This window comes from Ranitomeya variabilis, chromosome 1 (genome assembly GCF_051348905.1).
Source record: "Ranitomeya variabilis isolate aRanVar5 chromosome 1, aRanVar5.hap1, whole genome shotgun sequence".
In the NCBI taxonomy this organism is placed as follows: domain Eukaryota; kingdom Metazoa; phylum Chordata; class Amphibia; order Anura; family Dendrobatidae; genus Ranitomeya; species Ranitomeya variabilis.
In genome coordinates this window covers 797,319,712-797,346,122 of record NC_135232.1, presented here as the reverse complement: position 1 = coordinate 797,346,122, position 26,411 = coordinate 797,319,712, and the positions used below count along the sequence as shown (strand labels likewise).

Genomic DNA, 26,411 nt, shown 5'->3' with positions numbered 1-26,411 from the left:
ACATATTGGTGGCCGCATATGGCCCGTGATGTCACAGACTATGCTCGGGCATGTGTCTCCTGTGCCAGGAACAAGTCTCCTTGTCAACGGCCAGCTGGGTTGCTTCATCACCTGCCGGTGGCAGACAGACCCTGGGAGATGGTCAGGATGGATTTTGTGGTGGGCTTACCCAAGTCTCATAGCTGCACCATTATTTGGGTTATCACCGACCATTTTTCCAAAATGGTGCACTTGGTGCCTCTTCCACAGCTACCTTCTGCACGGGCTCTGGCGGCGTTGTTTATCAAACACATATTTCGCCTACATGATATGCCGGACAAAATTGTCAGTGACCGGGGTCCCCAGTTTGCGTCTCGATTCTGGAGAGAGCTTTGTCGTCTACTCAGCATTGAGTTGAATCTCTCCTCAGCTTATCATCCTGAGATGAATGGGTTGGTAGAGAGAGCCAACCAGACCTTGGTCACATATCTGCGACATTTTGTCTCAGCCAGGCAGGATGACTGGGCATCCTTGCTACAGTGGGCGGAGTTTGCGCTGAATAACGCTGTAGCCGACTCCACCGGACAGACCCCATTCCTCCTAAACTATGGTCAGGATCCGTGGGTATCTGTGCCTATGCCCGTGTCTTCCACCGACTCCAGGGTGGCAGACTGGGCTGTGGAGGCACGGGACATTTGGGACCGCACTCAGGATGCCATTCGGGCCTCCAAGGAGAGAATGAGGTCCTCCGCCGATGCACATCGGCGCCCCGCTCCGACCTTTGCTCCTGGCAACTTAGTGTGGCTCTCTGCCCATAACATCAGGCTGCGAGTTGAGTCCACTAAGTTTGCTCCTCGCTACTTGGGCTCCTTCAAGGTCCTCGAACAGATTAACCCAGTGGTCTACCGTCTGGCCCTTCCGCCACGCCTGGGTATCACCGACACCTTTCATGTGTCCCTCTTGAAGCCCGTATACATGTCCAGGTTTTCCGAGTCATCTGCCGGGACATCGGGTTCGTCTACGGACGATTATGAGGTGAATGCTATTTTGGGGTGCAAGGTGGTACGTGGCAAAAAATTTTATTTGGTGGACTGGAAGGGTTATGCTCCTGAGGACAGGTCCTGGGAGCCTGCTGAGAATATTCGGGCTCCGCAGCTCATTGCTGCCTTCGAGCGTGGCAGGGTCCAGGGAGGGGGGGTAATGTTAGGGGTCGAGTTCCTGCCTCTGCACAGGGGGAATCTTGAGCCATCTCCGCTGCGGTCTCCCATTCTTCTCCTGCCGCAGTGGAGCCTGCTCAGCGGAGGCATCGGTCCCAGCGTCATGCTCAGTGTGACACTGTGCAAAGGGTTACTGCTGCCTTTCCAGCTTCTGCCATTGTAGCCAGTACTGGTCAGCGGCGAGCAGACGTCTTTGGGACTAAGTCCTACTTTTCCCCTTCTGAGCATGCCCAGGGTAAGATCTCTCATTGGAGATCAAGGGTCACATGCTCAGGTACTGCAGCTATTCCCATTGGTACTCTAGGAAGGTCCTGAAGTTGCTCAAGTTCTGTGGCAGCTTCCCATTGGTCCTTTTTTGGAAGGTCATGTAGTTGCTGCATCTATATAAGGTGCGCATCACCGCACGGCCATGCGTTAGTATCTTTCTGAGTTATGTGCTTTGCGCCAGTGTGGTCATGTGAGATTGTATTCAGGGACCCGGCTGAAATAAGCCCCTAGAATACCGGCACCTCCGGTGAGGAGATTGTGTGTTTGTGTGTATTCAGGGACCCGGCTGAAATAAGCCCCTAGAATACCGGCTCCTCCGGTGAGGAGATTGTGTGCATGCATGACCACTGACTGCTCTCTGTTGGGCAGTTAGCCTGTGCTCCTGTGAAGTCTAACAGGGCACAGAGCTTTCCTTTCACGGCTACTCTGTGAAGTAACAGAGTTAGTCTATACCGCCAAATAGTGCCACCATTTACTAGCAGCAGGTTCCCCTGCACGGTGGACCCCAGGCTGCGAACGCATCAATAATAATAAACATCATATTTACTCGGTGCGTTCCGCTAGCCCTAACACTAAGCATCTCTGGGAACTCCTTCAAGATTGTTGGAAGGCCATTTCCGGTGACTACCTCTTGAAGCTCATCAAGAGAATGCCAAGAGTGTGCAAAGCAGTCATCAAAGCAAAAGGTGGCTACTTTGAAGAACCTAGAATATAAGGCATATTTTCAGTTGTTTCACACTTTTTTGTTAAGTATATAATTCCACATGTGTTAATTCATAGTTCTGATGCCTTCAGTGTGAATGTACAATTTTCATAGTCATGAAAATACAGAAAAATCTTTAAATGAGGTGTGTCCAAACTTTTGGTCTGTACTGTATGTGCACTATGGAGTATCCATGTAACAGCTCTTGTACATATGCCTGTATCTGTGTGCAGGGTCCCTTCTGTTGGATTGGGGGGTGCTTAGGGTCTCTGCAGTGTCTGTATTGGATCGTGCATGTAGATCACATCTGCTGAAGAATAATTATCCTCTATAATGGCCCAAGTGCTGCTGCTTCTTATCTTTATGCCATTTTTCTTTTTCCTTTGAGCTGTTCCATTCATCCTTTTCCTGATTTGTTTCAACCTCTGGAAGCATTGATTTCCTGCTGAGATCCTGCCCTGCTTTAATAATAGGAAGCAGCCCCCTCCCACCCACAGCCCTCCCACTGCCGCTTTCCCCAGGGTTCCCAGGCATCAGCTGAGTAGCACATTACATACAGCCTGGAGGGGGCACTTACTTTTATCAGTGACATGTGAAACACTTGGAAGCTTTTTGCAAATCAGGTGTTGTCACTCCTCCTCCTCCTCCCTCCTAGAGCAGCACTCCTACCCCCTCTCCTTCCCCTGACGTCAAAAGGAGCTCTCCACAGCCTTGGTGCTGAAGCAATAAGATGGCAGACCCTGTGCTGTGTGAGGGAGAGTCATTATGACCAGCTGGAGACAGAGGAGGGCACTGACCAGCTAAGGCTGCCGGCGGGAGTGGTGGGCATCTCTGCCTGCTCTGCACTAAGCACCAGTCACCATGTCTCTGCTGTGCGTGGGAGGTAAGAAGACCCCAGACACAGAGCAGTGTCAGATGGGTGTTGGCTGCCAGAGCATTTTCCTGTTGACTCCTCTCATCATCTGCCTTCGGGAAAGTGATTGGAATTCTTCATTCATGCATGTGTATATACCATATGTAAGGCGTGTGTGAGCGTGTGTGTATAAACATATATATACTCATGAACACATATATGCATTAGAACTCTAGCTCCTGTATGTATAGATCTCTCTATCTATCTATCTATCTATCTATCTATCTATCTATCTATCTATCTATCTATCTATCTAATCTATCTATCTATCTACTGTATGTATCTATCTTTTCAATCTATCGCATCTGTCTATCATCTATATCTATCCACCTATTATCTATCTATCTATCTATCTATCTATCTATCTATCTATCTCTCATGCCTATCTATTTATTAAATTCTTTAGTCTACTAATACAATCCAGTGTTTATATATTAATCATTCTAAATATTGTATTCATCTGTTTCTCTAATATGTATATATTTAGCCATCAATCTAATATGTATTCATCTTCTCTATAGTATCTGTTTATAGAATAATTATTGTTGATCCATTGAATAAGGGAAACATGACTATCTATCCATTCTATTCATTGTCTATCAATTTAGAAGTAAAAAAGGAAACAGCACTCCAATAGTTACCAAAAAGATGAAGTGGACTTTATTTGGCGTTTCTCATGTGAGCTGAAACGTCGCCACGCCATGTTGGCCAAATAAAGTCCACTTCATCTTTTTGGTAATTATTGGAGTGCTGTTTCCTTTTTTACTTCCATAATTTTGGCAAATAACAGATAATTTGCTTGGGAGGCCTGTGCACCCACTCACTGAATGGTGTTCCATTTTCTAAAATTATCTATCTATCTATCTATCTATCTATCTATCTATCTATCTATCTATCTATCCATCCTATATCTAGAAGCTAGCTCCACCTATCTGTCTTTCTGCAAAAGCTTTGTGGCTTTTATTAAATGCCCACTCTGCTCCTACACACTGTCACTCCTTTCTTCATGTTGTCAGAGTCAGCTACCCACTCTCAGTCTGTCCTTTATTCTTTTCCTAATGTCTTTGATTTCAAGTGCTCACTGCCCTCCTGTACACTGCCTCACATACACTGCCCCACACACACTGAAATAGAACAAAAGAGAGTCCAGCTCACCACAATCGACATTCCTGGAAACTCGGAGCACGGAACCGCTGTGTCAAGGCGTGAACAAACAGGAAAAGGAAGGAGATCCAGCTCAACGATATAGTGAAAAAAATCCGTAACTTTATTCACTTCAATTCATGTAGGATGAAGGACGTAACATCAGCAAGCAATAAGAATAAAAACAAGATCCAAGATCAATGCGTTTCTGGTGACAAAGCACCCTTAATCATGAATCCATGATTAAGGGTGCTTTGTCACCAGAAACGCGTTGATCTTGGATCTTGTTTTTATTCTTATTGCTTGCTGATGTTACGTCCTTCATCCTACATGAATTGAAGTGAATAAAGTTACGGATTTTTTTCACTATATCGTTGAGCTGGATCTCCTTCCCACACACACTGCCCCACACACACTGCCCCACGCACACTGCCCCACGCACAGTGCCCCACGCACAGTGCCCCACACACACTGCCCTCCTGTACACTGCCCCACACACACTGCCTCACATACACTGCCCCATGCATACTGCCCCACATACACTGCCCCACGCACACTGCCCTCCTGTACACTGCCCCACGCACACTGCCCCACACACACTGCCCCACGCACACTGCCCCACGCACACTGCCCCACGCACACTGCCCCACGCACAGTGCCCCACACACACTGCCCCACACACACTGCCCCACACACACTGCCCCCCACACACTGCCCTCCTGTACACTGCCCCACGCACACTGCCCCACACACACTGCCCCACACACACTGCCTCACATACACTGCCCTCCTGAACACTGCCCCATGCATACTGCCCCACATACACTGCCCCACGCACACTGCCCCACACACACTGCCTCACATACACTGCCCTCCTGAACACTGCCCCATGCATACTGCCCCACATACACTGCCCCACGCACACTGCCCTCCTGTACACTGCCCCACGCACACTGCCCCACGTACACTCATTCCTTATCCCTTTTGGAGCTGATTCTGCTTTTTTCACCAAGTAAGGAACTTTTGAATAAAAACATAGAGGTGATGTGGGCAGACAGAAGTGGGTGGAGAGGGATGGGTTAATGTACCCAGACTGGATCTATCTTGCTAGTTATCTGCTTGTCTTATAGTAATACAAAGCTATTTATTTCTATTTATATAATGTATTTATTTGTCTTGGGATCCCGGGATCACATTTGTGCTATGCATTATCTATGTTAGAATATATATTGGTGTATTACATGACACTGTGTAGGGTTCTCCCAATGTTAAGGAGACTATGATATGTTAGAGCATGAATATGATTGTAATTATCCAATAAATCTTTCATGTGTTTGATACATTGTAATCCCTGACATGTAAATCATTGTATAGCTAGACACCTTATATACATCTACCTTTAGAGAAACAACATGCTCCTGAATGTGCAGGCCTAGCTATGTAATGCATGGAATGAATATTCAATCTTTTAGTCAGAACTATGATACATTTTAAAGGGATTTCCCAGGTTTGGCACAAAAGCCTGCAGTCACTGTATGTGACTGCAGACTTGTGAATCCTCACATTGTTCACAGCCTACGGTGTCTGAATTCTCTCGTGCAGGCGGCAAGACTGGGTGGTCATGTGACCGCATGTATGCAATATCACTCTTTCGGCCACATTCTGACTAGACATGTGCAATTCACTTATATGGAGCTAGGCTGAGCACGTCTAGTCGGAATGTGACCAAGAGTATATATTGCATACTTGCGGTCACATGATTGCCCACTCCCGGCACTGGAGAATCCTGGCAGCATAGAGTGACTGCTGTCTTTGGTTCTAAGCCTGGACATCCCTTTTAAGCATTCACTCTTTTGCATGTGCTCATGTGTATTATGTAATATAGGTGTGGGTATATTATGCAACAGCTTTTTAAAAGTTTTTTTCCAAAATTGCAAGTTATTCTTAATCCACTGGAAAGGACATACAGTAACTAGCTTGTCATCGGGGGTTCAACCTCTGGGGACCCGAGTGATCCCAAGAACTGCCCATCTTGTATGGAGCAGTGGAGTGAATACTTGAGCTCCTTTCCATTCTTTGTCATGGGACTGAGGAAAGTAGCCCAGCTCTGTGCTCAGCTTTCTTTCTAAAAAGCGTTAAAAGCTTTGAATGTGGTGAAGCATGAGAATTCAAAAGCGGGCTTTACCGAGTTGTTCCGTAGCCCCATTGCCAGGTTCTTTGGGTGTCCTTGACCCCTGTGATCAGCAAGTCATCCCCCATCCAATGGATAAGGGATCATTTGTGATTTTGGGTGATCCCTTTAAATTCAATTCATAGAACAGTACTGAAGATCTTGTAGACATGGATTTGTGTGAAAGGACCCTAATAATATGTACAAGTGCTGCTGAATAGAGAAGAGTTATTATATTTAGTGTTGACAATGGTTCGGTTGCTGCTGTTTACTTTCCGAGTAACTCTTTCCTTCCTCCTCTGTGATTTCCGATACATTCTTTCCATCACCGCCTTTCTTGACTTCCGGTAGATGTGTCGGTATGGTTTAAATCAGGACTTCTCATCCTTTTTCTTCTGCTGCCTTACCAAACAGACCTTGTGCATTGGCCTAATGCTTAAATGCACTGCTCAATTTACATGTTTTGTTTCATGAACTGTTAAGCCAGCTTTGCTAAACAAGAGATTTCTGCAGCCAGTAAAAGCACTGTGCAGCTTGTGATCATGTCTGGCCTGGAATACTGTCTACCCAGCTGAGCCTCAGCAACAACCAAGGGTGGTGAGGACAGCCTATTAACCCCTTCCCAACATTGGTGTACTGATACGCCCAATTTCAACTATATACTTTGAAGACCAGTTTGTGCTTTACCTTCATAGGAGACTGTGATTTTTAGTATACATTGCAGTCCTACTGTATTGTAGTATATAGTAACATAGTAACATAGTTATTAAGGTTGAAGGAAGACTTTAAGTCCATCTAGTTCAACCCATAGCCTAACCTAACATGCCCTAACATGTTGATCCAGAGGAAGGCAAAAAAAACCCATGTGGCAAAAAGTAAGCTCCACCATGGGGAAAAAAATTCCTTCCCGACCCCACATATGGCAATCAGACTAGTTCCCTGGATCAACGCCCTATCCAAGAATCTAATATATATACCCTGTAACATTATACTTTTCCAGAAAGGTATCCAGTCCCCTCTTAAATTTAAGTAATGACTCACTCATTACAACATCATACGGCAGAGAGTTCCATAGTCTCACTGCTCTTACAGTAAAGAATCCGCGTCTGTTATTATGCTTAAACCTTTTTTCCTCCAGACGTAGAGGATGCCCCCTTGTCCCTGTCACCGGTCTATGATTAAAAAGATCATCAGAAAGGTCTTTGTACTGTCCCCTCATATATTTATACATTAACATAAGCTCACCCCTTAGCCTTCGTTTTTCCAAACTAAATAGCCCCAAGTGTAATAACCTATCTTGGTATTGCAGACCCCCCAGTCCTCTAATAACCTTGGTCGCTCTTCTCTGCACCCGCTCCAGTTCAGCTACGTCTTTCTTATACACCGGAGACCAGAACTGTGCACAGTATTCTAAGTGTGGTCGAACTAGTGACTTGTATAGAGGTAAAATTATGTTCTCCTCATGAGCATCTATTCCTCTTTTAATGCATCCCATTATTTTATTTGCCTTTGTAGCAGCTGCCTGACACTGGCCACTGAATATGAGTTTGTCATCCACCCATACACCCAGGTCTTTTTCATTGACGGTTTTGCCCAGAGTTTTAGAATTAAGCACATAGTTATACATCTTATTACTTCTACTCAAGTGCATGACCTTACATTTATCCCCATTAAAGCTCATTTGCCATTTATCAGCCCAAGCTTCTAGTTTACATAAATCATCCTGTAATATAAAATTGTCCTCCTCTGTATTGATTACCCTGCAGAGTTTAGTGTCATCTGCAAATATTGAAATTCTACTCTGAATGCCCCCTACAAGGTCATTAATAAATATGTTAAAAAGAAGAGGGCCTAATACTGACCCCTGTGGTACCCCACTGCTAACCGCGACCCAGTCCGAGTGTGCTCCATTAATAACCACCCTTTGTTTCCTATCCCTGAGCCAGCTCTCAATCCACTTACACATATTTTCCCCTATCCCCATTATTCTCATTTTATGTAACAACCTTTTGTGTGGCACCGTATCAAAAGCTTTTGAAAAGTCCATATACACTACATCCACTGGGCTCCCTTGTCCAGTCCGGAACTTACCTCTTCATAGAAGCTGATCAAATTAGTCTGACATGAACGGTCCCTAGTAAACCCGTGCTGATACTGGGCCATGAGGTTATTCCTCTTCAGATACTCCACCATAGCATCCCTTAGAATGCCCTCCAGGATTTTACCCACAGTAGAGGTTAAGCTTACTGGCCTATAATTTCCGAGTTCAGTTTTTGTCCCCTTTTTGAATATTGGCACCACATTTGCTATACGCCAGTCCTGTGGTACAGACCCTGTTATTATGGACTCTTTAAAGATTAAAAATAATGGTCTATCAATGACTGTACTTAGTTCCTGCAGCACTCGGGGGTGTATCCCATCCGGGCCTGGAGATTTGTCAATTTTAGTGATTTTTAGACGCCGCCGTACTTCCTGCTGGGTTAAGCAGGTAACCTTTAATTGGGAATTTTTATCACTAGTCATATTGGCTGCCATGGGATTTTCTTTTGTAAATACTGATGAAAAAAAGTCATTTAGCATATTGGCTTTTTCCTCATCCTCATCCACCATTTCACCCAGACTATTTTTAAGGGGGCCAACACTATCATTTTTTAGTTTCTTACTATTTATGTAGTTAAAGAATATTTTGGGATTATTTTTGCTCTCTCTGGCAATGAGTCTCTCTGTCTCAATCTTTGCTGCCTTGATTTGCTTTTTACAGAATTTATTTAATTTTCTGTATTTATTTAATGCCTCCTCACTACCTACTTCCTTTAATTCTCTAAATGCTTTCTTTTTGTCCCTTATTGCGCCCCTTACAGCTCTATTTAGCCATATTGGTTTCCTCCTATTTCTAGTATGTTTATTCCCATACGGTATATACTGTGCACAGGTCCTATCCATGATGCTAATAAACGTCTCCCATTTTCTTTGTGTATTTTTTTGCCTCAGGATATCGTCCCATTTAATTGCACCAAGATCCTCTCTCATCCGTTGGAAATTTGCCCTCCTGAAGTTTAGTGTCCTTGTCACCCCTCTACTACACATCTTATTAAAGGAGACATGAAAACTTATTATTTTGTGATCACTATTCCCCAAGTGACCCCCAACCCTTATATTTGATATGCGGTCTGGCCTGTTGGTTAATATTAGGTCTAGCAGTGCCCCCCTCCTTGTAGGGTCCTGAACCAGTTGTGAAAGGTAATTGTCTCCCATAGTTGTCAAAAAACGATTACCTTTGCTGGAACTGCAGGTTTCTGTTCCCCAATCTATTTCAGGGTAGTTGAAGTCCCCCATAATAATGACTTCTCCTTGAGTCGCAGCTTCATCTATTTGCTTTACGAGGATATTCTCCATTGCTTCCATTATTTTTGGAGATTTATAACAAACCCCTATCAGTAATTTATTATTTTTTCCCCCTCCCCTTATCTCCACCCAGAGGGACTGTACATTTTCATTAGATTCACCTATATTATCACGCAGGATGGGTTTTAAGGTCGATTTTACATACAGACACACCCCACCCCCTCGCTTATCTGTACGGTCATTTCTGAAAAGGCTATAGCCCTGCAAGTTAACAGCCCAGTCATGGCTCTCATCCAGCCATGTTTCAGATATCCCAACCATGTCATAATTATGCTCCAACAACATTAATTCTAATTCGTCCATTTTGTTGGCGAGGCTTCTGGCATTAGTATACATGCACTTGATGTTCCTCTCTGTACCTCTATTCTTTCTTAAATTACTAACTGTTCTAACCCCACCCCCCATGCCACCGCCACCCCCAACTTCCTTATTTGTGCCCAGGTCTCTATCTGCACTATCTTCCCCACCTATAAAATGAATACCCTCCCCCCCAATCCCTAGTTTAAACACTCCTCCAACCTTCTAGCCATTTTCTCCCCCAGCACAGCTGCACCTTCCCCATTGAGGTGCAGCCCGTCCCTAGCATAGAGCCTGTAGCCAACTGAGAAGTCGGCCCAGTTCTGCAGGAACCCAAACCCCTCCTTCCTACACCAATTCTTGAGCCACTTATTAACCTCCCTAATCTCCCGTTGCCTCTCTGGCGTGGCACGTGGTACAGGCAGTATTTCGGAAAATACCACATTGGAGGTCCTTCCTTTCAGCTTGCAGCCTAATTCCCTGAAATCATCTTTAAGGACCTTCCACCTACCTCTAACTTTGTCATTTGTGCCAATGTGCACCATGACCGCTGGGTCCTCACCAGCCCCTCCCAATAACCTGTTAACCCGATCAGCGATGTGTCGGGCTCGAGCGCCAGGTAGGCAGCACACCGTCCGACGATCCCTGTCTTTGTGACAGATTGCCCTATCTGTTCCCCTGATAATTGAGTCCCCCACTACCAGCACCTGTCTGGCCTGCCCTACTCTTCTATTTCCCTCCTTACTGGAGCAGTCACTCCTCCGGCTTTCAGAGGACATGCCTGGCTGCAGCAGTGCTACCCCTGTACTGGCACCCTCCTCATCTGCCAACTTAGCAAACTTATTGGGGTGTGCCAGATCAGGACTAGCCTCCCTGGCACTCTTCCCTCTACCCCGCCTTCTATCTGTCACCCAGCTAACTGCCTCACTGTCCTGCAGCTCCATCCTACCATCCCCCCCTCATCTATCCCATTGAGCGTCTGCTCAGTGATCAGAAGACTCCTCTCCATATTGTCTATGGATCTCAGTGTTGCCAGCTGCACATTTAGATCCAGAATCTTTGCTTCCAAATGCACAATGTGCTCACATCTCGCACAGCAGTATGCACCCTCGACCGGCTGATCAAGGACTGCATACATGTGGCAAGATGTGCACTGGATGGCATTAACAATAGTGGAGCACATTTCCTAATGGGGATTGCACCACACAAACGTTAATTAAAAATTAATACAAATTATTAAAAAAAAAAACAACAAAAAAAAAAAAACAACAACAAAAAAAACAGACAGCAATTCCTCTCTTGGAAACTCCCTGATTCCAAAGTCACTGAATCACAAGTCACCCCTACCGCCGTCCACACTTACGCTCAGGTCACACTCGCTATGCTGAAGATTTATAGATTTTTTTTTTCTCTCTCTCTATTTCCCTTCAACAACAAGCCACCTTGCTGTTCAAATGCACTTTCAAAAAGGACTTGAGCCCCAAACAGCTGCCCCTTATAAACCCTTAATTATGAGCCCCCACCCTAAGTTAACCCCTTGTGAATATAGCTACTCCCAATTCAGCAACTCACACAAATTCACACAGGTATTTGATAAAGGCCTTCCAAATACCTCCTCACTGAATCACAAGTCACACTTACCGCCGTCCACACTTACGCTCAGGTCACACTCAGCTCGCTCACACTCGCTATGCTGTAGATTGATAGATTTTTTTTTTTTCTCTCTCTCTATTTCCCTTCAACAACAAGCCACCTTGCTGTTCAAATGCACTTTCAAAAAGGACTTGAGCCCCAAACAGCTGCCCCTTATAAACCCTTGATTATGACCGCCCACCCTAAGTTAACCCCTTGTGAATATAGCTACTCCCAATTCAGCAACTCACACAAATTCACACAGGTATTTGTTAAAGGCCTTCCAAATACCTCCTCACTGAATCACAAGTCACACTTACCGCCGTCCACACTTACGCTCAGGTCACACTCAGCTCGCTCACACTCGCTATGCTGAAGATTTATAGATTTTTTTTTTCTCTCTCTCTATTTCCCTTCAACAAGCCACCTTGCTGTTCAAATGCACTTTCAAAAAGGACTTGAGCCCCAAACAGCTGCCCCTTATAAACCCTTGATTATGACCGCCCACCCTAAGTTAACCCCTTGTGAATATAGCTACTCCCAATTCAGCAACTCACACAAATTCACACAGGTATTTGTTAAAGGCCTTCCAACTACCTCCTCACTGAATCACAAGTCACACTTACCGCCGTCCACACTTATGCTCAGGTCACACTCAGCTCGCTCACACTCGCTATGCTGAAGATTTATAGATTTTTTTTTTTCTCTCTCTCTATTTCCCTTCAACAACAAGCCACCTTGCTGTTCAAATGCACTTTCAAAAAGGACTTGAGCCTCAAACAGCTGCCCCTTATAAACCCTTGATTATGACCGCCCACCCTAAGTTAACCCCTTGTGAATATAGCTACTCCCAATTCAGCAACTCACACAAATTCACACAGGTATTTGTTAAAGGCCTTCCAAATACCTCCTCACTGAATCACAAGTCACACTTACCGCCGTCCACACTTACGCTCAGCTCACACTCGCTATGCTGAAGATTTATAGATTTTTTTTTTCTCCCTCTCTATTTCCCTTCAACAACAAGCCACCTTGCTGTTCAAATGCACTTTCAAAAAGGACTTGAGCCCCAAACAGCTGCCCCTTATAAACCCTTGATTATGACCAGCCACCCTAAGTTAACCCCTTGTGACTATAGCTACTCCCAATTCAGCAACTCACACAAATTCACACAGGTATTTGTTACAGGCCTTCCAAGTACCTCCTCACTGAATCACAAGTCACACTTACCGCCGTCCACACTTACGCTCAGGTCACACTCAGCTCGCTCACACTCGCTATGCTGAAGATTTATAGATTTTTTTTTTCTCTCTCTCTATTTCCCTTCAACAACAAGCCACCTTGCTGTTCAAGTGCACTTTCAAAAGGGACTTGAGCCCCAAACAGCTGCCCCTTATAAACCCTTGATTATGACCGCCAACCCTAAGTTAACCCCTTGTGAATATAGCTACTCCCAATTCAGCAACTCACACAAATTCACACAGGTATTTGTTAAAGGCCTTCCAAATACCTCCTCACTGAATCACAAGTCACACTTACCGCCGTCCACACTTACGCTCAGGTCACACTCTGCTCGCTCACACTCGCTATGCTGTAGATTGATAGATTTTTTTTTCTCTCTCTCTCTATTTCCCTTCAACAACAAGCCACCTTGCTGTTCAAATGCACTTTCAAAAAGGACTTGAGCCCCAAACAGCTGCCCCTTATAAACCCTTGATTATGACCGCCCACCCTAAGTTAACCCCTTGTGAATATAGCTACTCCCAATTCAGCAACTCACACAAATTCACACAGGCATTTGTTAAAGGCCTTCCAAATACCTCCTCACTGAATCACAAGTCACACTTACCGCCGTCCACACTTACGCTCAGGTCACACTCAGCTCGCTCACACTCGCTATGCTGAAGATTTATAGATTTTTTTTTTCTCTCTATTTCCCTTCAACAACAAGCCACCTTGCTGTTCAAATGCACTTTGAAAAAGGACTTGAGCCCCAAACAGCTGCCCCTTATAAACCCTTGATTATGACTGCCCACCCTAAGTTAACCCCTTGTGAATATAGCTACTCCCAATTCAGCAACTCACACAAATTCACACAGGTATTTGTTAAAGGCCTTCCAAGTACCTCCTCACTGAATCACAAGTCACACACTTACCGCCGTTCACACTTACGCTCAGGTCACACTCAGCTCGCTCACACTCGCTATGCTGAAGATTTATAGATTTTTTTTTTCTCTCTATTTCCCTTCAACAACAAGCCACCTTGCTGTTCAAATGCACATTCAAAAAGGACTTGAGCCCCAAACAGCTGCCCCTTATAAACCCTTGATTATGACCACCCACCCTAAGTTAACCCCTTGTGAATATAGCTACTCCCAATTCAGCAACTCACACAAATTCACACAGGTATTTGTTAAAGGCCTTCCAAGTACCTCCTCACTGAATCACAAGTCACACACTTACCGCCGTTCACACTTACGCTCAGGTCACACTCAGCTCGCTCACACTCGCTATGCTGAAGATTTATAGATTTTTTTTTTTCTCTCTTTTTCCCAACAACAAGCCACCTTGCTGTTCAAATGCACTTTCAAAAAGGACTTGAGCCCCAAACAGCTGCCCCTTATAAACCCTTGATTATGACCGCCCACCCTAAGTTAACCCCTTGTGAATATAGCTACTCCCAATTCAGCAACTCACACAAATTCACACAGGTATTTGTTAAAGGCCTTCCAAATACCTCCTCACTGAATCACAAGTCACACTTACCGCCGTCCACACTTACGCTCAGCTCACACTCGCTATGCTGAAGATTTATAGATTTTTTTTTTCTCCCTCTCTATTTCCCTTCAACAACAAGCCACCTTGCTGTTCAAATGCACTTTCAAAAAGGACTTGAGCCCCAAACAGCTGCCCCTTATAAACCCTTGATTATGACCAGCCACCCTAAGTTAACCCCTTGTGACTATTGCTACTCCCAATTCAGCAACTCACACAAATTCACACAGGTATTTGTTAAAGGCCTTCCAAGTACCTCCTCACTGAATCACAAGTCACACTTACCGCCGCCCACACTTACGCTCAGGTCACACTCAGCTCGCTCACACTCGCTATGCTGAAGATTTATAGATTTTTTTTTTCTCTCTCTCTATTTCCCTTCAACAACAAGCCACCTTGCTGTTCAAGTGCACTTTCAAAAGGGACTTGAGCCCCAAACAGCTGCCCCTTATAAACCCTTGATTATGACCGCCAACCCTAAGTTAACCCCTTGTGAATATAGCTACTCCCAATTCAGCAACTCACACAAATTCACACAGGTATTTGTTAAAGGCCTTCCAAATACCTCCTCACTGAATCACAAGTCACACTTACCGCCGTCCACACTTACGCTCAGGTCACACTCAGCTCGCTCACACTCGCTATGCTGTAGATTGATAGATTTTTTTTTTCTCTCTCTCTATTTCCCTTCAACAACAAGCCACCTTGCTGTTCAAATGCACTTTCAAAAAGGACTTGAGCCCCAAACAGCTGCCCCTTATAAACCCTTGATTATGACCGCCCACCCTAAGTTAACCCCTTGTGAATATAGCTACTCCCAATTCAGCAACTCACACAAATTCACACAGGTATTTGTTAAAGGCCTTCCAAATACCTCCTCACTGAATCACAAGTCACACTTACCGCCGTCCACACTTACGCTCAGGTCACACTCAGCTCGCTCACACTCGCTATGCTGAAGATTTATAGATTTTTTTTTTCTCTCTATTTCCCTTCAACAACAAGCCACCTTGCTGTTCAAATGCACTTTCAAAAAGGACTTGAGCCCCAAACAGCTGCCCCTTATAAACCCTTGATTATGACCGCCCACCCTAAGTTAACCCCTTGTGAATATAGCTACTCCCAATTCAGCAACTCACACAAATTCACACAGGTATTTGTTAAAGGCCTTCCAAGTACCTCCTCACTGAATCACAAGTCACACACTTACCGCCGTTCACACTTACGCTCAGGTCACACTCAGCTCGCTCACACTCGCTATGCTGAAGATTTATAGATTTTTTTTTTCTCTCTCTCTATTTCCCTTCAACAACAAGCCACCTTGCTGTTCAAATGCACTTTCAAAAAGCACTTGAGCCCCAAACAGCTGCCCCTTATAAACCCTTGATTATGACCAGCCACCCTAAGTTAACCCCTTGTGACTATAGCTACTCCCAATTCAGCAACTCACACAAATTCACACAGGTATTTGTTAAAGGCCTTCCAAGTACCTCCTCACTGAATCACAAGTCACACTTACCGCCGTCCACACTTACGCTCAGGTCACACTCAGCTCGCTCACACTCGCTATGCTGAAGATTTATAGATTTTTTTTTCTCTCTCTCTATTTCCCTTCAACAACAAGCCACCTTGCTGTTCAAGTGCACTTTCAAAAAGGACTTGAGCCCCAAACAGCTGCCCCTTATAAACCCTTGATTATGACCGCCAACCCTAAGTTAACCCCTTGTGAATATAGCTACTCCCAATTCAGCAACTCACACAAATTCACACAGGTATTTGTTAAAGGCCTTCCAAGTACCTCCTCACTGAATCACAAGTCACACACTTACCGCCGTTCACACTTACGCTCAGGTCACACTCAGCTCGCTCACACTCGCTATGCTGAAGATTTATAGATTTTTTTTTTCTCTCTATTTCCCTTCAACAACAAGCCACCTTGCTGTTCAAATGCACATTCAAAAAGGACTTGAGCCCCAAACAGCTGCCCCTTATAAACCCTTGATTATGACCACCCACCCTAAGTTAACCCCTTGTGAATATAGCTACTCCCAATTCAGCAACTCACACAAATTCACACAGGTATTTGTTAAAGGCCTTCCAAGTACCTCCTCACTGAATCACAAGTCACACACTTACCGCCGTTCACACTTACGCTCAGGTCACACTCAGCTCGCTCACACTCGCTATGCTGAAGATTTATAGATTTTTTTTTTTCTCTCTTTTTCCCAACAACAAGCCACCTTGCTGTTCAAATGCACTTTCAAAAAGGACTTGAGCCCCAAACAGCTGCCCCTTATAAACCCTTGATTATGACCGCCCACCCTAAGTTAACCCCTTGTGAATATAGCTACTCCCAATTCAGCAACTCACACAAATTCACACAGGTATTTGTTAAAGGCCTTCCAAATACCTCCTCACTGAATCACAAGTCACACTTACCGCCGTCCACACTTACGCTCAGCTCACACTCGCTATGCTGAAGATTTATAGATTTTTTTTTTCTCCCTCTCTATTTCCCTTCAACAACAAGCCACCTTGCTGTTCAAATGCACTTTCAAAAAGGACTTGAGCCCCAAACAGCTGCCCCTTATAAACCCTTGATTATGACCAGCCACCCTAAGTTAACCCCTTGTGACTATTGCTACTCCCAATTCAGCAACTCACACAAATTCACACAGGTATTTGTTAAAGGCCTTCCAAGTACCTCCTCACTGAATCACAAGTCACACTTACCGCCGCCCACACTTACGCTCAGGTCACACTCAGCTCGCTCACACTCGCTATGCTGAAGATTTATAGATTTTTTTTTTCTCTCTCTCTATTTCCCTTCAACAACAAGCCACCTTGCTGTTCAAGTGCACTTTCAAAAAGGACTTGAGCCCCAAACAGCTGCCCCTTATAAACCCTTGATTATGACCGCCAACCCTAAGTTAACCCCTTGTGAATATAGCTACTCCCAATTCAGCAACTCACACAAATTCACACAGGTATTTGTTAAAGGCCTTCCAAATACCTCCTCACTGAATCACAAGTCACACTTACCGCCGTCCACACTTACGCTCAGGTCACACTCAGCTCGCTCACACTCGCTATGCTGTAGATTGATAGATTTTTTTTTTTCTCTCTCTCTATTTCCCTTCAACAACAAGCCACCTTGCTGTTCAAATGCACTTTCAAAAAGGACTTGAGCCCCAAACAGCTGCCCCTTATAAACCCTTGATTATGACCGCCCACCCTAAGTTAACCCCTTGTGAATATAGCTACTCCCAATTCAGCAACTCACACAAATTCACACAGGTATTTGTTAAAGGCCTTCCAAATACCTCCTCACTGAATCACAAGTCACACTTACCGCCGTCCACACTTACGCTCAGGTCACACTCAGCTCGCTCACACTCGCTATGCTGAAGATTTATAGATTTTTTTTTTCTCTCTATTTCCCTTCAACAACAAGCCACCTTGCTGTTCAAATGCACTTTCAAAAAGGACTTGAGCCCCAAACAGCTGCCCCTTATAAACCCTTGATTATGACCGCCCACCCTAAGTTAACCCCTTGTGAATATAGCTACTCCCAATTCAGCAACTCACACAAATTCACACAGGTATTTGTTAAAGGCCTTCCAAGTACCTCCTCACTGAATCACAAGTCACACACTTACCGCCGTTCACACTTACGCTCAGGTCACACTCAGCTCGCTCACACTCGCTATGCTGAAGATTTATAGATTTTTTTTTTCTCTCTCTCTATTTCCCTTCAACAACAAGCCACCTTGCTGTTCAAATGCACTTTCAAAAAGCACTTGAGCCCCAAACAGCTGCCCCTTATAAACCCTTGATTATGACCAGCCACCCTAAGTTAACCCCTTGTGACTATAGCTACTCCCAATTCAGCAACTCACACAAATTCACACAGGTATTTGTTAAAGGCCTTCCAAGTACCTCCTCACTGAATCACAAGTCACACTTACCGCCGTCCACACTTACGCTCAGGTCACACTCAGCTCGCTCACACTCGCTATGCTGAAGATTTATAGATTTTTTTTTCTCTCTCTCTATTTCCCTTCAACAACAAGCCACCTTGCTGTTCAAGTGCACTTTCAAAAAGGACTTGAGCCCCAAACAGCTGCCCCTTATAAACCCTTGATTATGACCGCCAACCCTAAGTTAACCCCTTGTGAATATAGCTACTCCCAATTCAGCAACTCACACAAATTCACACAGGTATTTGTTAAAGGCCTTCCAAATACCTCCTCACTGAATCACAAGTCACACTTACCGCCGTCCACACTTACGCTCAGGTCACACTCAGCTCGCTCACACTCGCTATGCTGTAGATTGATAGATTTTTTTTTTCTCTCTCTCTATTTCCCTTCAACAACAAGCCACCTTGCTGTTCAAATGCACTTTCAAAAAGGACTTGAGCCCCAAACAGCTGCCCCTTATAAACCCTTGATTATGACCGCCCACCCTAAGTTAACCCCTTGTGAATATAGCTACTCCCAATTCAGCAACTCACACAAATTCACACAGGTATTTGTTAAAGGCCTTCCAAATACCTCCTCACTGAATCACAAGTCACACTTACCGCCGTCCACACTTACGCTCAGGTCACACTCAGCTCGCTCACACTCGCTATGCTGAAGATTTATAGATTTTTTTTTTCTCTCTATTTCCCTTCAACAACAAGCCACCTTGCTGTTCAAATGCACTTTCAAAAAGGACTTGAGCCCCAAACAGCTGCCCCTTATAAACCCTTGATTATGACCGCCCACCCTAAGTTAACCCCTTGTGAATATAGCTACTCCCAATTCAGCAACTCACACAAATTCACACAGGTATTTGTTAAAGGCCTTCCAAGTACCTCCTCACTGAATCACAAGTCACACCGCCGTCCACACTTACGCTCAGGTCACACTCAGCTCGCTCACACTCGCTATGCTGAAGATTTATAGATTTTTTTTTTCTCTCTCTCTATTTCCCTTCAACAACAAGCCACCTTGCTGTTCAAATGCACTTTCAAAAAGGACTTGAGCCCCAAACAGCTGCCCCTTATAAACCCTTGATTATGACCGCCCACCCTAAGTTAACCCCTTGTGAATATAGCTACTCCCAATTCAGCAACTCACACAAATTCACACAGGTATTTGTTTAAGGCCTTCCAAATACCTCCTCACTGAATCACAAGTCACACTTACCGCCGTCCACACTTACGCTCAGGTCACACTCAGCTCGCTCACACTTGCTATGCTGAAGATTTATAGATTTTTTTTTTCTCTCTCTCTCTATTTCCCTTCAACAACAAGCCACCTTGCTGTTCAAGTGCACTTTCAAAAAGGACTTGAGCCCCAAACAGCTGCCCCTTATAAACCCTTGATTATGACCGCCAACCCTAAGTTAACCCCTTGTGAATATAGCTACTCCCAATTCAGCAACTCACACAAATTCACACAGGTATTTGTTAAAGGCCTTCCAAGTACCTCCTCACTGAATCACAAGTCACACACTTACCGCCGTTCACACTTACGCTCAGGTCACACTCAGCTCGCTCACACTCGCTATGCTGAAGATTTATAGATTTTTTTTTTCTCTCTATTTCCCTTCAACAACAAGCCACCTTGCTGTTCAAATGCACATTCAAAAAGGACTTGAGCCCCAAACAGCTGCCCCTTATAAACCCTTGATTATGACCACCCACCCTAAGTTAACCCCTTGTGAATATAGCTACTCCCAATTCAGCAACTCACACAAATTCACACAGGTATTTGTTAAAGGCCTTCCAAGTACCTCCTCACTGAATCACAAGTCACACACTTACCGCCGTTCACACTTACGCTCAGGTCACACTCAGCTCGCTCACACTCGCTATGCTGAAGATTTATAGATTTTTTTTTTCTCTCTTTTTCCCAACAACAAGCCACCTTGCTGTTCAAATGCACTTTCAAAAAGGACTTGAGCCCCAAACAGCTGCCCCTTATAAACCCTTGATTATGACCGCCCACCCTAAGTTAACCCCTTGTGAATATAGCTACTCCCAATTCAGCAACTCACACAAATTCACACAGGTATTTGTTAAAGGCCTTCCAAATACCTCCTCACTGAATCACAAGTCACACTTACCGCCGTCCACACTTACGCTCAGCTCACACTCGCTATGCTGAAGATTTATAGATTTTTTTTTTCTCCCTCTCTATTTCCCTTCAACAACAAGCCACCTTGCTGTTCAAATGCACTTTCAAAAAGGACTTGAGCCCCAAACAGCTGCCCCTTATAAACCCTTGATTATGACCAGCCACCCTAAGTTAACCCCTTGTGACTATTGCTACTCCCAATTCAGCAACTCACACAAATTCACACAGGTATTTGTTAAAGGCCTTCCAAGTACCTCCTCACTGAATCACAAGTCACACTTACCGCCGCCCACACTTACGCTCAGGTCACACTCAGCTCGCTCACACTCGCTATGCTGAAGATTTATAGATTTTTTTTTTCTCTCTCTCTATTTCCCTTCAACAACAAGCCACCTTGCTGTTCAAGTGCACTTTCAAAAAGGACTTGAGCCCCAAACAGCTGCCCCTTATAAACCCTTGATTATGACCGCCAACCCTAAGTTAACCCCTTGTGAATATAGCTACTCCCAATTCAGCAACTCACACAAATTCACACAGGTATTTGTTAAAGGCCTTCCAAGTACCTCCTCACTGAATCACAAGTCACACACTTACCGCCGTTCACACTTACGCTCAGGTCACACTCAGCTCGCTCACACTCGCTATGCTGAAGATTTATAGATTTTTTTTTTTCTCTCTTTTTCCCAACAACAAGCCACCTTGCTGTTCAAATGCACTTTCAAAAAGGACTTGAGCCCCAAACAGCTGCCCCTTATAAACCCTTGATTATGACCGCCCACCCTAAGTTAACCCCTTGTGAATATAGCTACTCCCAATTCAGCAACTCACACAAATTCACACAGGTATTTGTTAAAGGCCTTCCAAATACCTCCTCACTGAATCACAAGTCACACTTACCGCCGTCCACACTTACGCTCAGCTCACACTCGCTATGCTGAAGATTTATAGATTTTTTTTTTCTCCCTCTCTATTTCCCTTCAACAACAAGCCACCTTGCTGTTCAAATGCACTTTCAAAAAGGACTTGAGCCCCAAACAGCTGCCCCTTATAAACCCTTGATTATGACCAGCCACCCTAAGTTAACCCCTTGTGACTATTGCTACTCCCAATTCAGCAACTCACACAAATTCACACAGGTATTTGTTAAAGGCCTTCCAAGTACCTCCTCACTGAATCACAAGTCACACTTACCGCCGCCCACACTTACGCTCAGGTCACACTCAGCTCGCTCACACTCGCTATGCTGAAGATTTATAGATTTTTTTTTTCTCTCTCTCTATTTCCCTTCAACAACAAGCCACCTTGCTGTTCAAGTGCACTTTCAAAAAGGACTTGAGCCCCAAACAGCTGCCCCTTATAAACCCTTGATTATGACCGCCAACCCTAAGTTAACCCCTTGTGAATATAGCTACTCCCAATTCAGCAACTCACACAAATTCACACAGGTATTTGTTAAAGGCCTTCCAAATACCTCCTCACTGAATCACAAGTCACACTTACCGCCGTCCACACTTACGCTCAGGTCACACTCAGCTCGCTCACACTCGCTATGCTGTAGATTGATAGATTTTTTTTTTTCTCTCTCTCTATTTCCCTTCAACAACAAGCCACCTTGCTGTTCAAATGCACTTTCAAAAAGGACTTGAGCCCCAAACAGCTGCCCCTTATAAACCCTTGATTATGACCGCCCACCCTAAGTTAACCCCTTGTGAATATAGCTACTCCCAATTCAGCAACTCACACAAATTCACACAGGTATTTGTTAAAGGCCTTCCAAGTACCTCCTCACTGAATCACAAGTCACACACTTACCGCCGTTCACACTTACGCTCAGGTCACACTCAGCTCGCTCACACTCGCTATGCTGAAGATTTATAGATTTTTTTTTTCTCTCTCTCTATTTCCCTTCAACAACAAGCCACCTTGCTGTTCAAATGCACTTTCAAAAAGCACTTGAGCCCCAAACAGCTGCCCCTTATAAACCCTTGATTATGACCAGCCACCCTAAGTTAACCCCTTGTGACTATAGCTACTCCCAATTCAGCAACTCACACAAATTCACACAGGTATTTGTTAAAGGCCTTCCAAGTACCTCCTCACTGAATCACAAGTCACACTTACCGCCGTCCACACTTACGCTCAGGTCACACTCAGCTCGCTCACACTCGCTATGCTGAAGATTTATAGATTTTTTTTTCTCTCTCTCTATTTCCCTTCAACAACAAGCCACCTTGCTGTTCAAGTGCACTTTCAAAAAGGACTTGAGCCCCAAACAGCTGCCCCTTATAAACCCTTGATTATGACCGCCAACCCTAAGTTAACCCCTTGTGAATATAGCTACTCCCAATTCAGCAACTCACACAAATTCACACAGGTATTTGTTAAAGGCCTTCCAAATACCTCCTCACTGAATCACAAGTCACACTTACCGCCGTCCACACTTACGCTCAGGTCACACTCAGCTCGCTCACACTCGCTATGCTGTAGATTGATAGATTTTTTTTTTCTCTCTCTCTATTTCCCTTCAACAACAAGCCACCTTGCTGTTCAAATGCACTTTCAAAAAGGACTTGAGCCCCAAACAGCTGCCCCTTATAAACCCTTGATTATGACCGCCCACCCTAAGTTAACCCCTTGTGAATATAGCTACTCCCAATTCAGCAACTCACACAAATTCACACAGGTATTTGTTAAAGGCCTTCCAAATACCTCCTCACTGAATCACAAGTCACACTTACCGCCGTCCACACTTACGCTCAGGTCACACTCAGCTCGCTCACACTCGCTATGCTGAAGATTTATAGATTTTTTTTTTCTCTCTATTTCCCTTCAACAACAAGCCACCTTGCTGTTCAAATGCACTTTCAAAAAGGACTTGAGCCCCAAACAGCTGCCCCTTATAAACCCTTGATTATGACCGCCCACCCTAAGTTAACCCCTTGTGAATATAGCTACTCCCAATTCAGCAACTCACACAAATTCACACAGGTATTTGTTAAAGGCCTTCCAAGTACCTCCTCACTGAATCACAAGTCACACCGCCGTCCACACTTAAGCTCAGGTCACACTCAGCTCGCTCACACTCGCTATGCTGAAGATTTATAGATTTTTTTTTTCTCTCTCTCTATTTCCCTTCAACAACAAGCCACCTTGCTGTTCAAATGCACTTTCAAAAAGGACTTGAGCCCCAAACAGCTGCCCCTTATAAACCCTTGATTATGACCGCCAACCCTAAGTTAACCCCTTGTGAATATAGCTACTCCCAATTCAGCAACTCACACAAATTCACACAGGTATTTGTTAAAGGCCTTCCAAATACCTCCTCACTGAATCACAAGTCACACTTACCGCCGTCCACACTTACGCTCAGGTCACACTCAGCTCGCTCACACTCGCTATGCTGTAGATTGATAGATTTTTTTTTTTCTCTCTCTCTATTTCCCTTCAACAACAAGCCACCTTGCTGTTCAAATGCACTTTCAAAAAGGACTTGAGCCCCAAACAGCTGCCCCTTATAAACCCTTGATTATGACCGCCCACCCTAAGTTAACCCCTTGTGAATATAGCTACTCCCAATTCAGCAACTCACACAAATTCACACAGGTATTTGTTAAAGGCCTTCCAAATACCTCCTCACTGAATCACAAGTCACACTTACCGCCGTCCACACTTACGCTCAGGTCACACTCAGCTCGCTCACACTCGCTATGCTGAAGATTTATAGATTTTTTTTTTCTCTCTATTTCCCTTCAACAACAAGCCACCTTGCTGTTCAAATGCACTTTCAAAAAGGACTTGAGCCCCAAACAGCTGCCCCTTATAAACCCTTGATTATGACCGCCCACCCTAAGTTAACCCCTTGTGAATATAGCTACTCCCAATTCAGCAACTCACACAAATTCACACAGGTATTTGTTAAAGGCCTTCCAAGTACCTCCTCACTGAATCACAAGTCACACACTTACCGCCGTTCACACTTACGCTCAGGTCACACTCAGCTCGCTCACACTCGCTATGCTGAAGATTTATAGATTTTTTTTTTCTCTCTCTCTATTTCCCTTCAACAACAAGCCACCTTGCTGTTCAAATGCACTTTCAAAAAGCACTTGAGCCCCAAACAGCTGCCCCTTATAAACCCTTGATTATGACCAGCCACCCTAAGTTAACCCCTTGTGACTATAGCTACTCCCAATTCAGCAACTCACACAAATTCACACAGGTATTTGTTAAAGGCCTTCCAAGTACCTCCTCACTGAATCACAAGTCACACTTACCGCCGTCCACACTTACGCTCAGGTCACACTCAGCTCGCTCACACTCGCTATGCTGAAGATTTATAGATTTTTTTTTCTCTCTCTCTATTTCCCTTCAACAACAAGCCACCTTGCTGTTCAAGTGCACTTTCAAAAAGGACTTGAGCCCCAAACAGCTGCCCCTTATAAACCCTTGATTATGACCGCCAACCCTAAGTTAACCCCTTGTGAATATAGCTACTCCCAATTCAGCAACTCACACAAATTCACACAGGTATTTGTTAAAGGCCTTCCAAATACCTCCTCACTGAATCACAAGTCACACTTACCGCCGTCCACACTTACGCTCAGGTCACACTCAGCTCGCTCACACTCGCTATGCTGTAGATTGATAGATTTTTTTTTTCTCTCTCTCTATTTCCCTTCAACAACAAGCCACCTTGCTGTTCAAATGCACTTTCAAAAAGGACTTGAGCCCCAAACAGCTGCCCCTTATAAACCCTTGATTATGACCGCCCACCCTAAGTTAACCCCTTGTGAATATAGCTACTCCCAATTCAGCAACTCACACAAATTCACACAGGTATTTGTTAAAGGCCTTCCAAATACCTCCTCACTGAATCACAAGTCACACTTACCGCCGTCCACACTTACGCTCAGGTCACACTCAGCTCGCTCACACTCGCTATGCTGAAGATTTATAGATTTTTTTTTTCTCTCTATTTCCCTTCAACAACAAGCCACCTTGCTGTTCAAATGCACTTTCAAAAAGGACTTGAGCCCCAAACAGCTGCCCCTTATAAACCCTTGATTATGACCGCCCACCCTAAGTTAACCCCTTGTGAATATAGCTACTCCCAATTCAGCAACTCACACAAATTCACACAGGTATTTGTTTAAGGCCTTCCAAATACCTCCTCACTGAATCACAAGTCACACTTACCGCCGTCCACACTTACGCTCAGGTCACACTCAGCTCGCTCACACTTGCTATGCTGAAGATTTATAGATTTTTTTTTTCTCTCTCTCTATTTCCCTTCAACAACAAGCCACCTTGCTGTTCAAATGCACTTTCAAAAAGGACTTGAGCCCCAAACAGCTGCCCCTTATAAACCCTTGATTATGACCGCCCACCCTAAGTTAACCCCTTGTGAATATAGCTACTCCCAATTCAGCAACTCACACAAATTCACACAGGTATTTGTTAAAGGCCTTCCAAATACCTCCTCACTGAATCACAAGTCACACTTACCGCCGTCCACACTTACGCTCAGGTCACACTCAGCTCGCTCACACTCGCTATGCTGAAGATTTATAGATTTTTTTTTCTCTCTCTCTATTTCCCTTCAACAACAAGCCACCTTGCTGTTCAAATGCACTTTCAAAAAGGACTTGAGCCCCAAACAGCTGCCCCTTATAAACCCTTGATTATGACCGCCCACCCTAAGTTAACCCCTTGTGAATATAGCTACTCCCAATTCAGCAACTCACACAAATTCACACAGGTATTTGTTAAAGGCCTTCCAAAT

The 26,411-nt window shown here is 44.6% G+C and overlaps 1 protein-coding gene across 11 annotated transcripts in view; it reads left to right on the top strand.

Moving 5' to 3' along the window:
• UNC13A (unc-13 homolog A) overlaps nt 1-26,411 on the top strand; it is a 335,107-nt gene that overhangs the window by 7,334 nt on the left and 301,362 nt on the right. For 3 of the 11 annotated variants that reach the window (XM_077273664.1, XM_077273656.1, XM_077273649.1), the window contains exon 1: nt 2,888-3,049. The exons of 7 other annotated variants lie outside the window; for them this stretch is intronic. In XM_077273664.1, coding sequence (XP_077129779.1) covers nt 3,028-3,049 — 22 coding nt within the window. In that variant the 5' untranslated portion in view covers nt 2,888-3,027. Of the gene's footprint in view, nt 1-2,676; nt 3,050-26,411 lie in introns of those variants that run through there. One more of the 11 variants, XM_077273592.1, reaches the window with a different exon arrangement.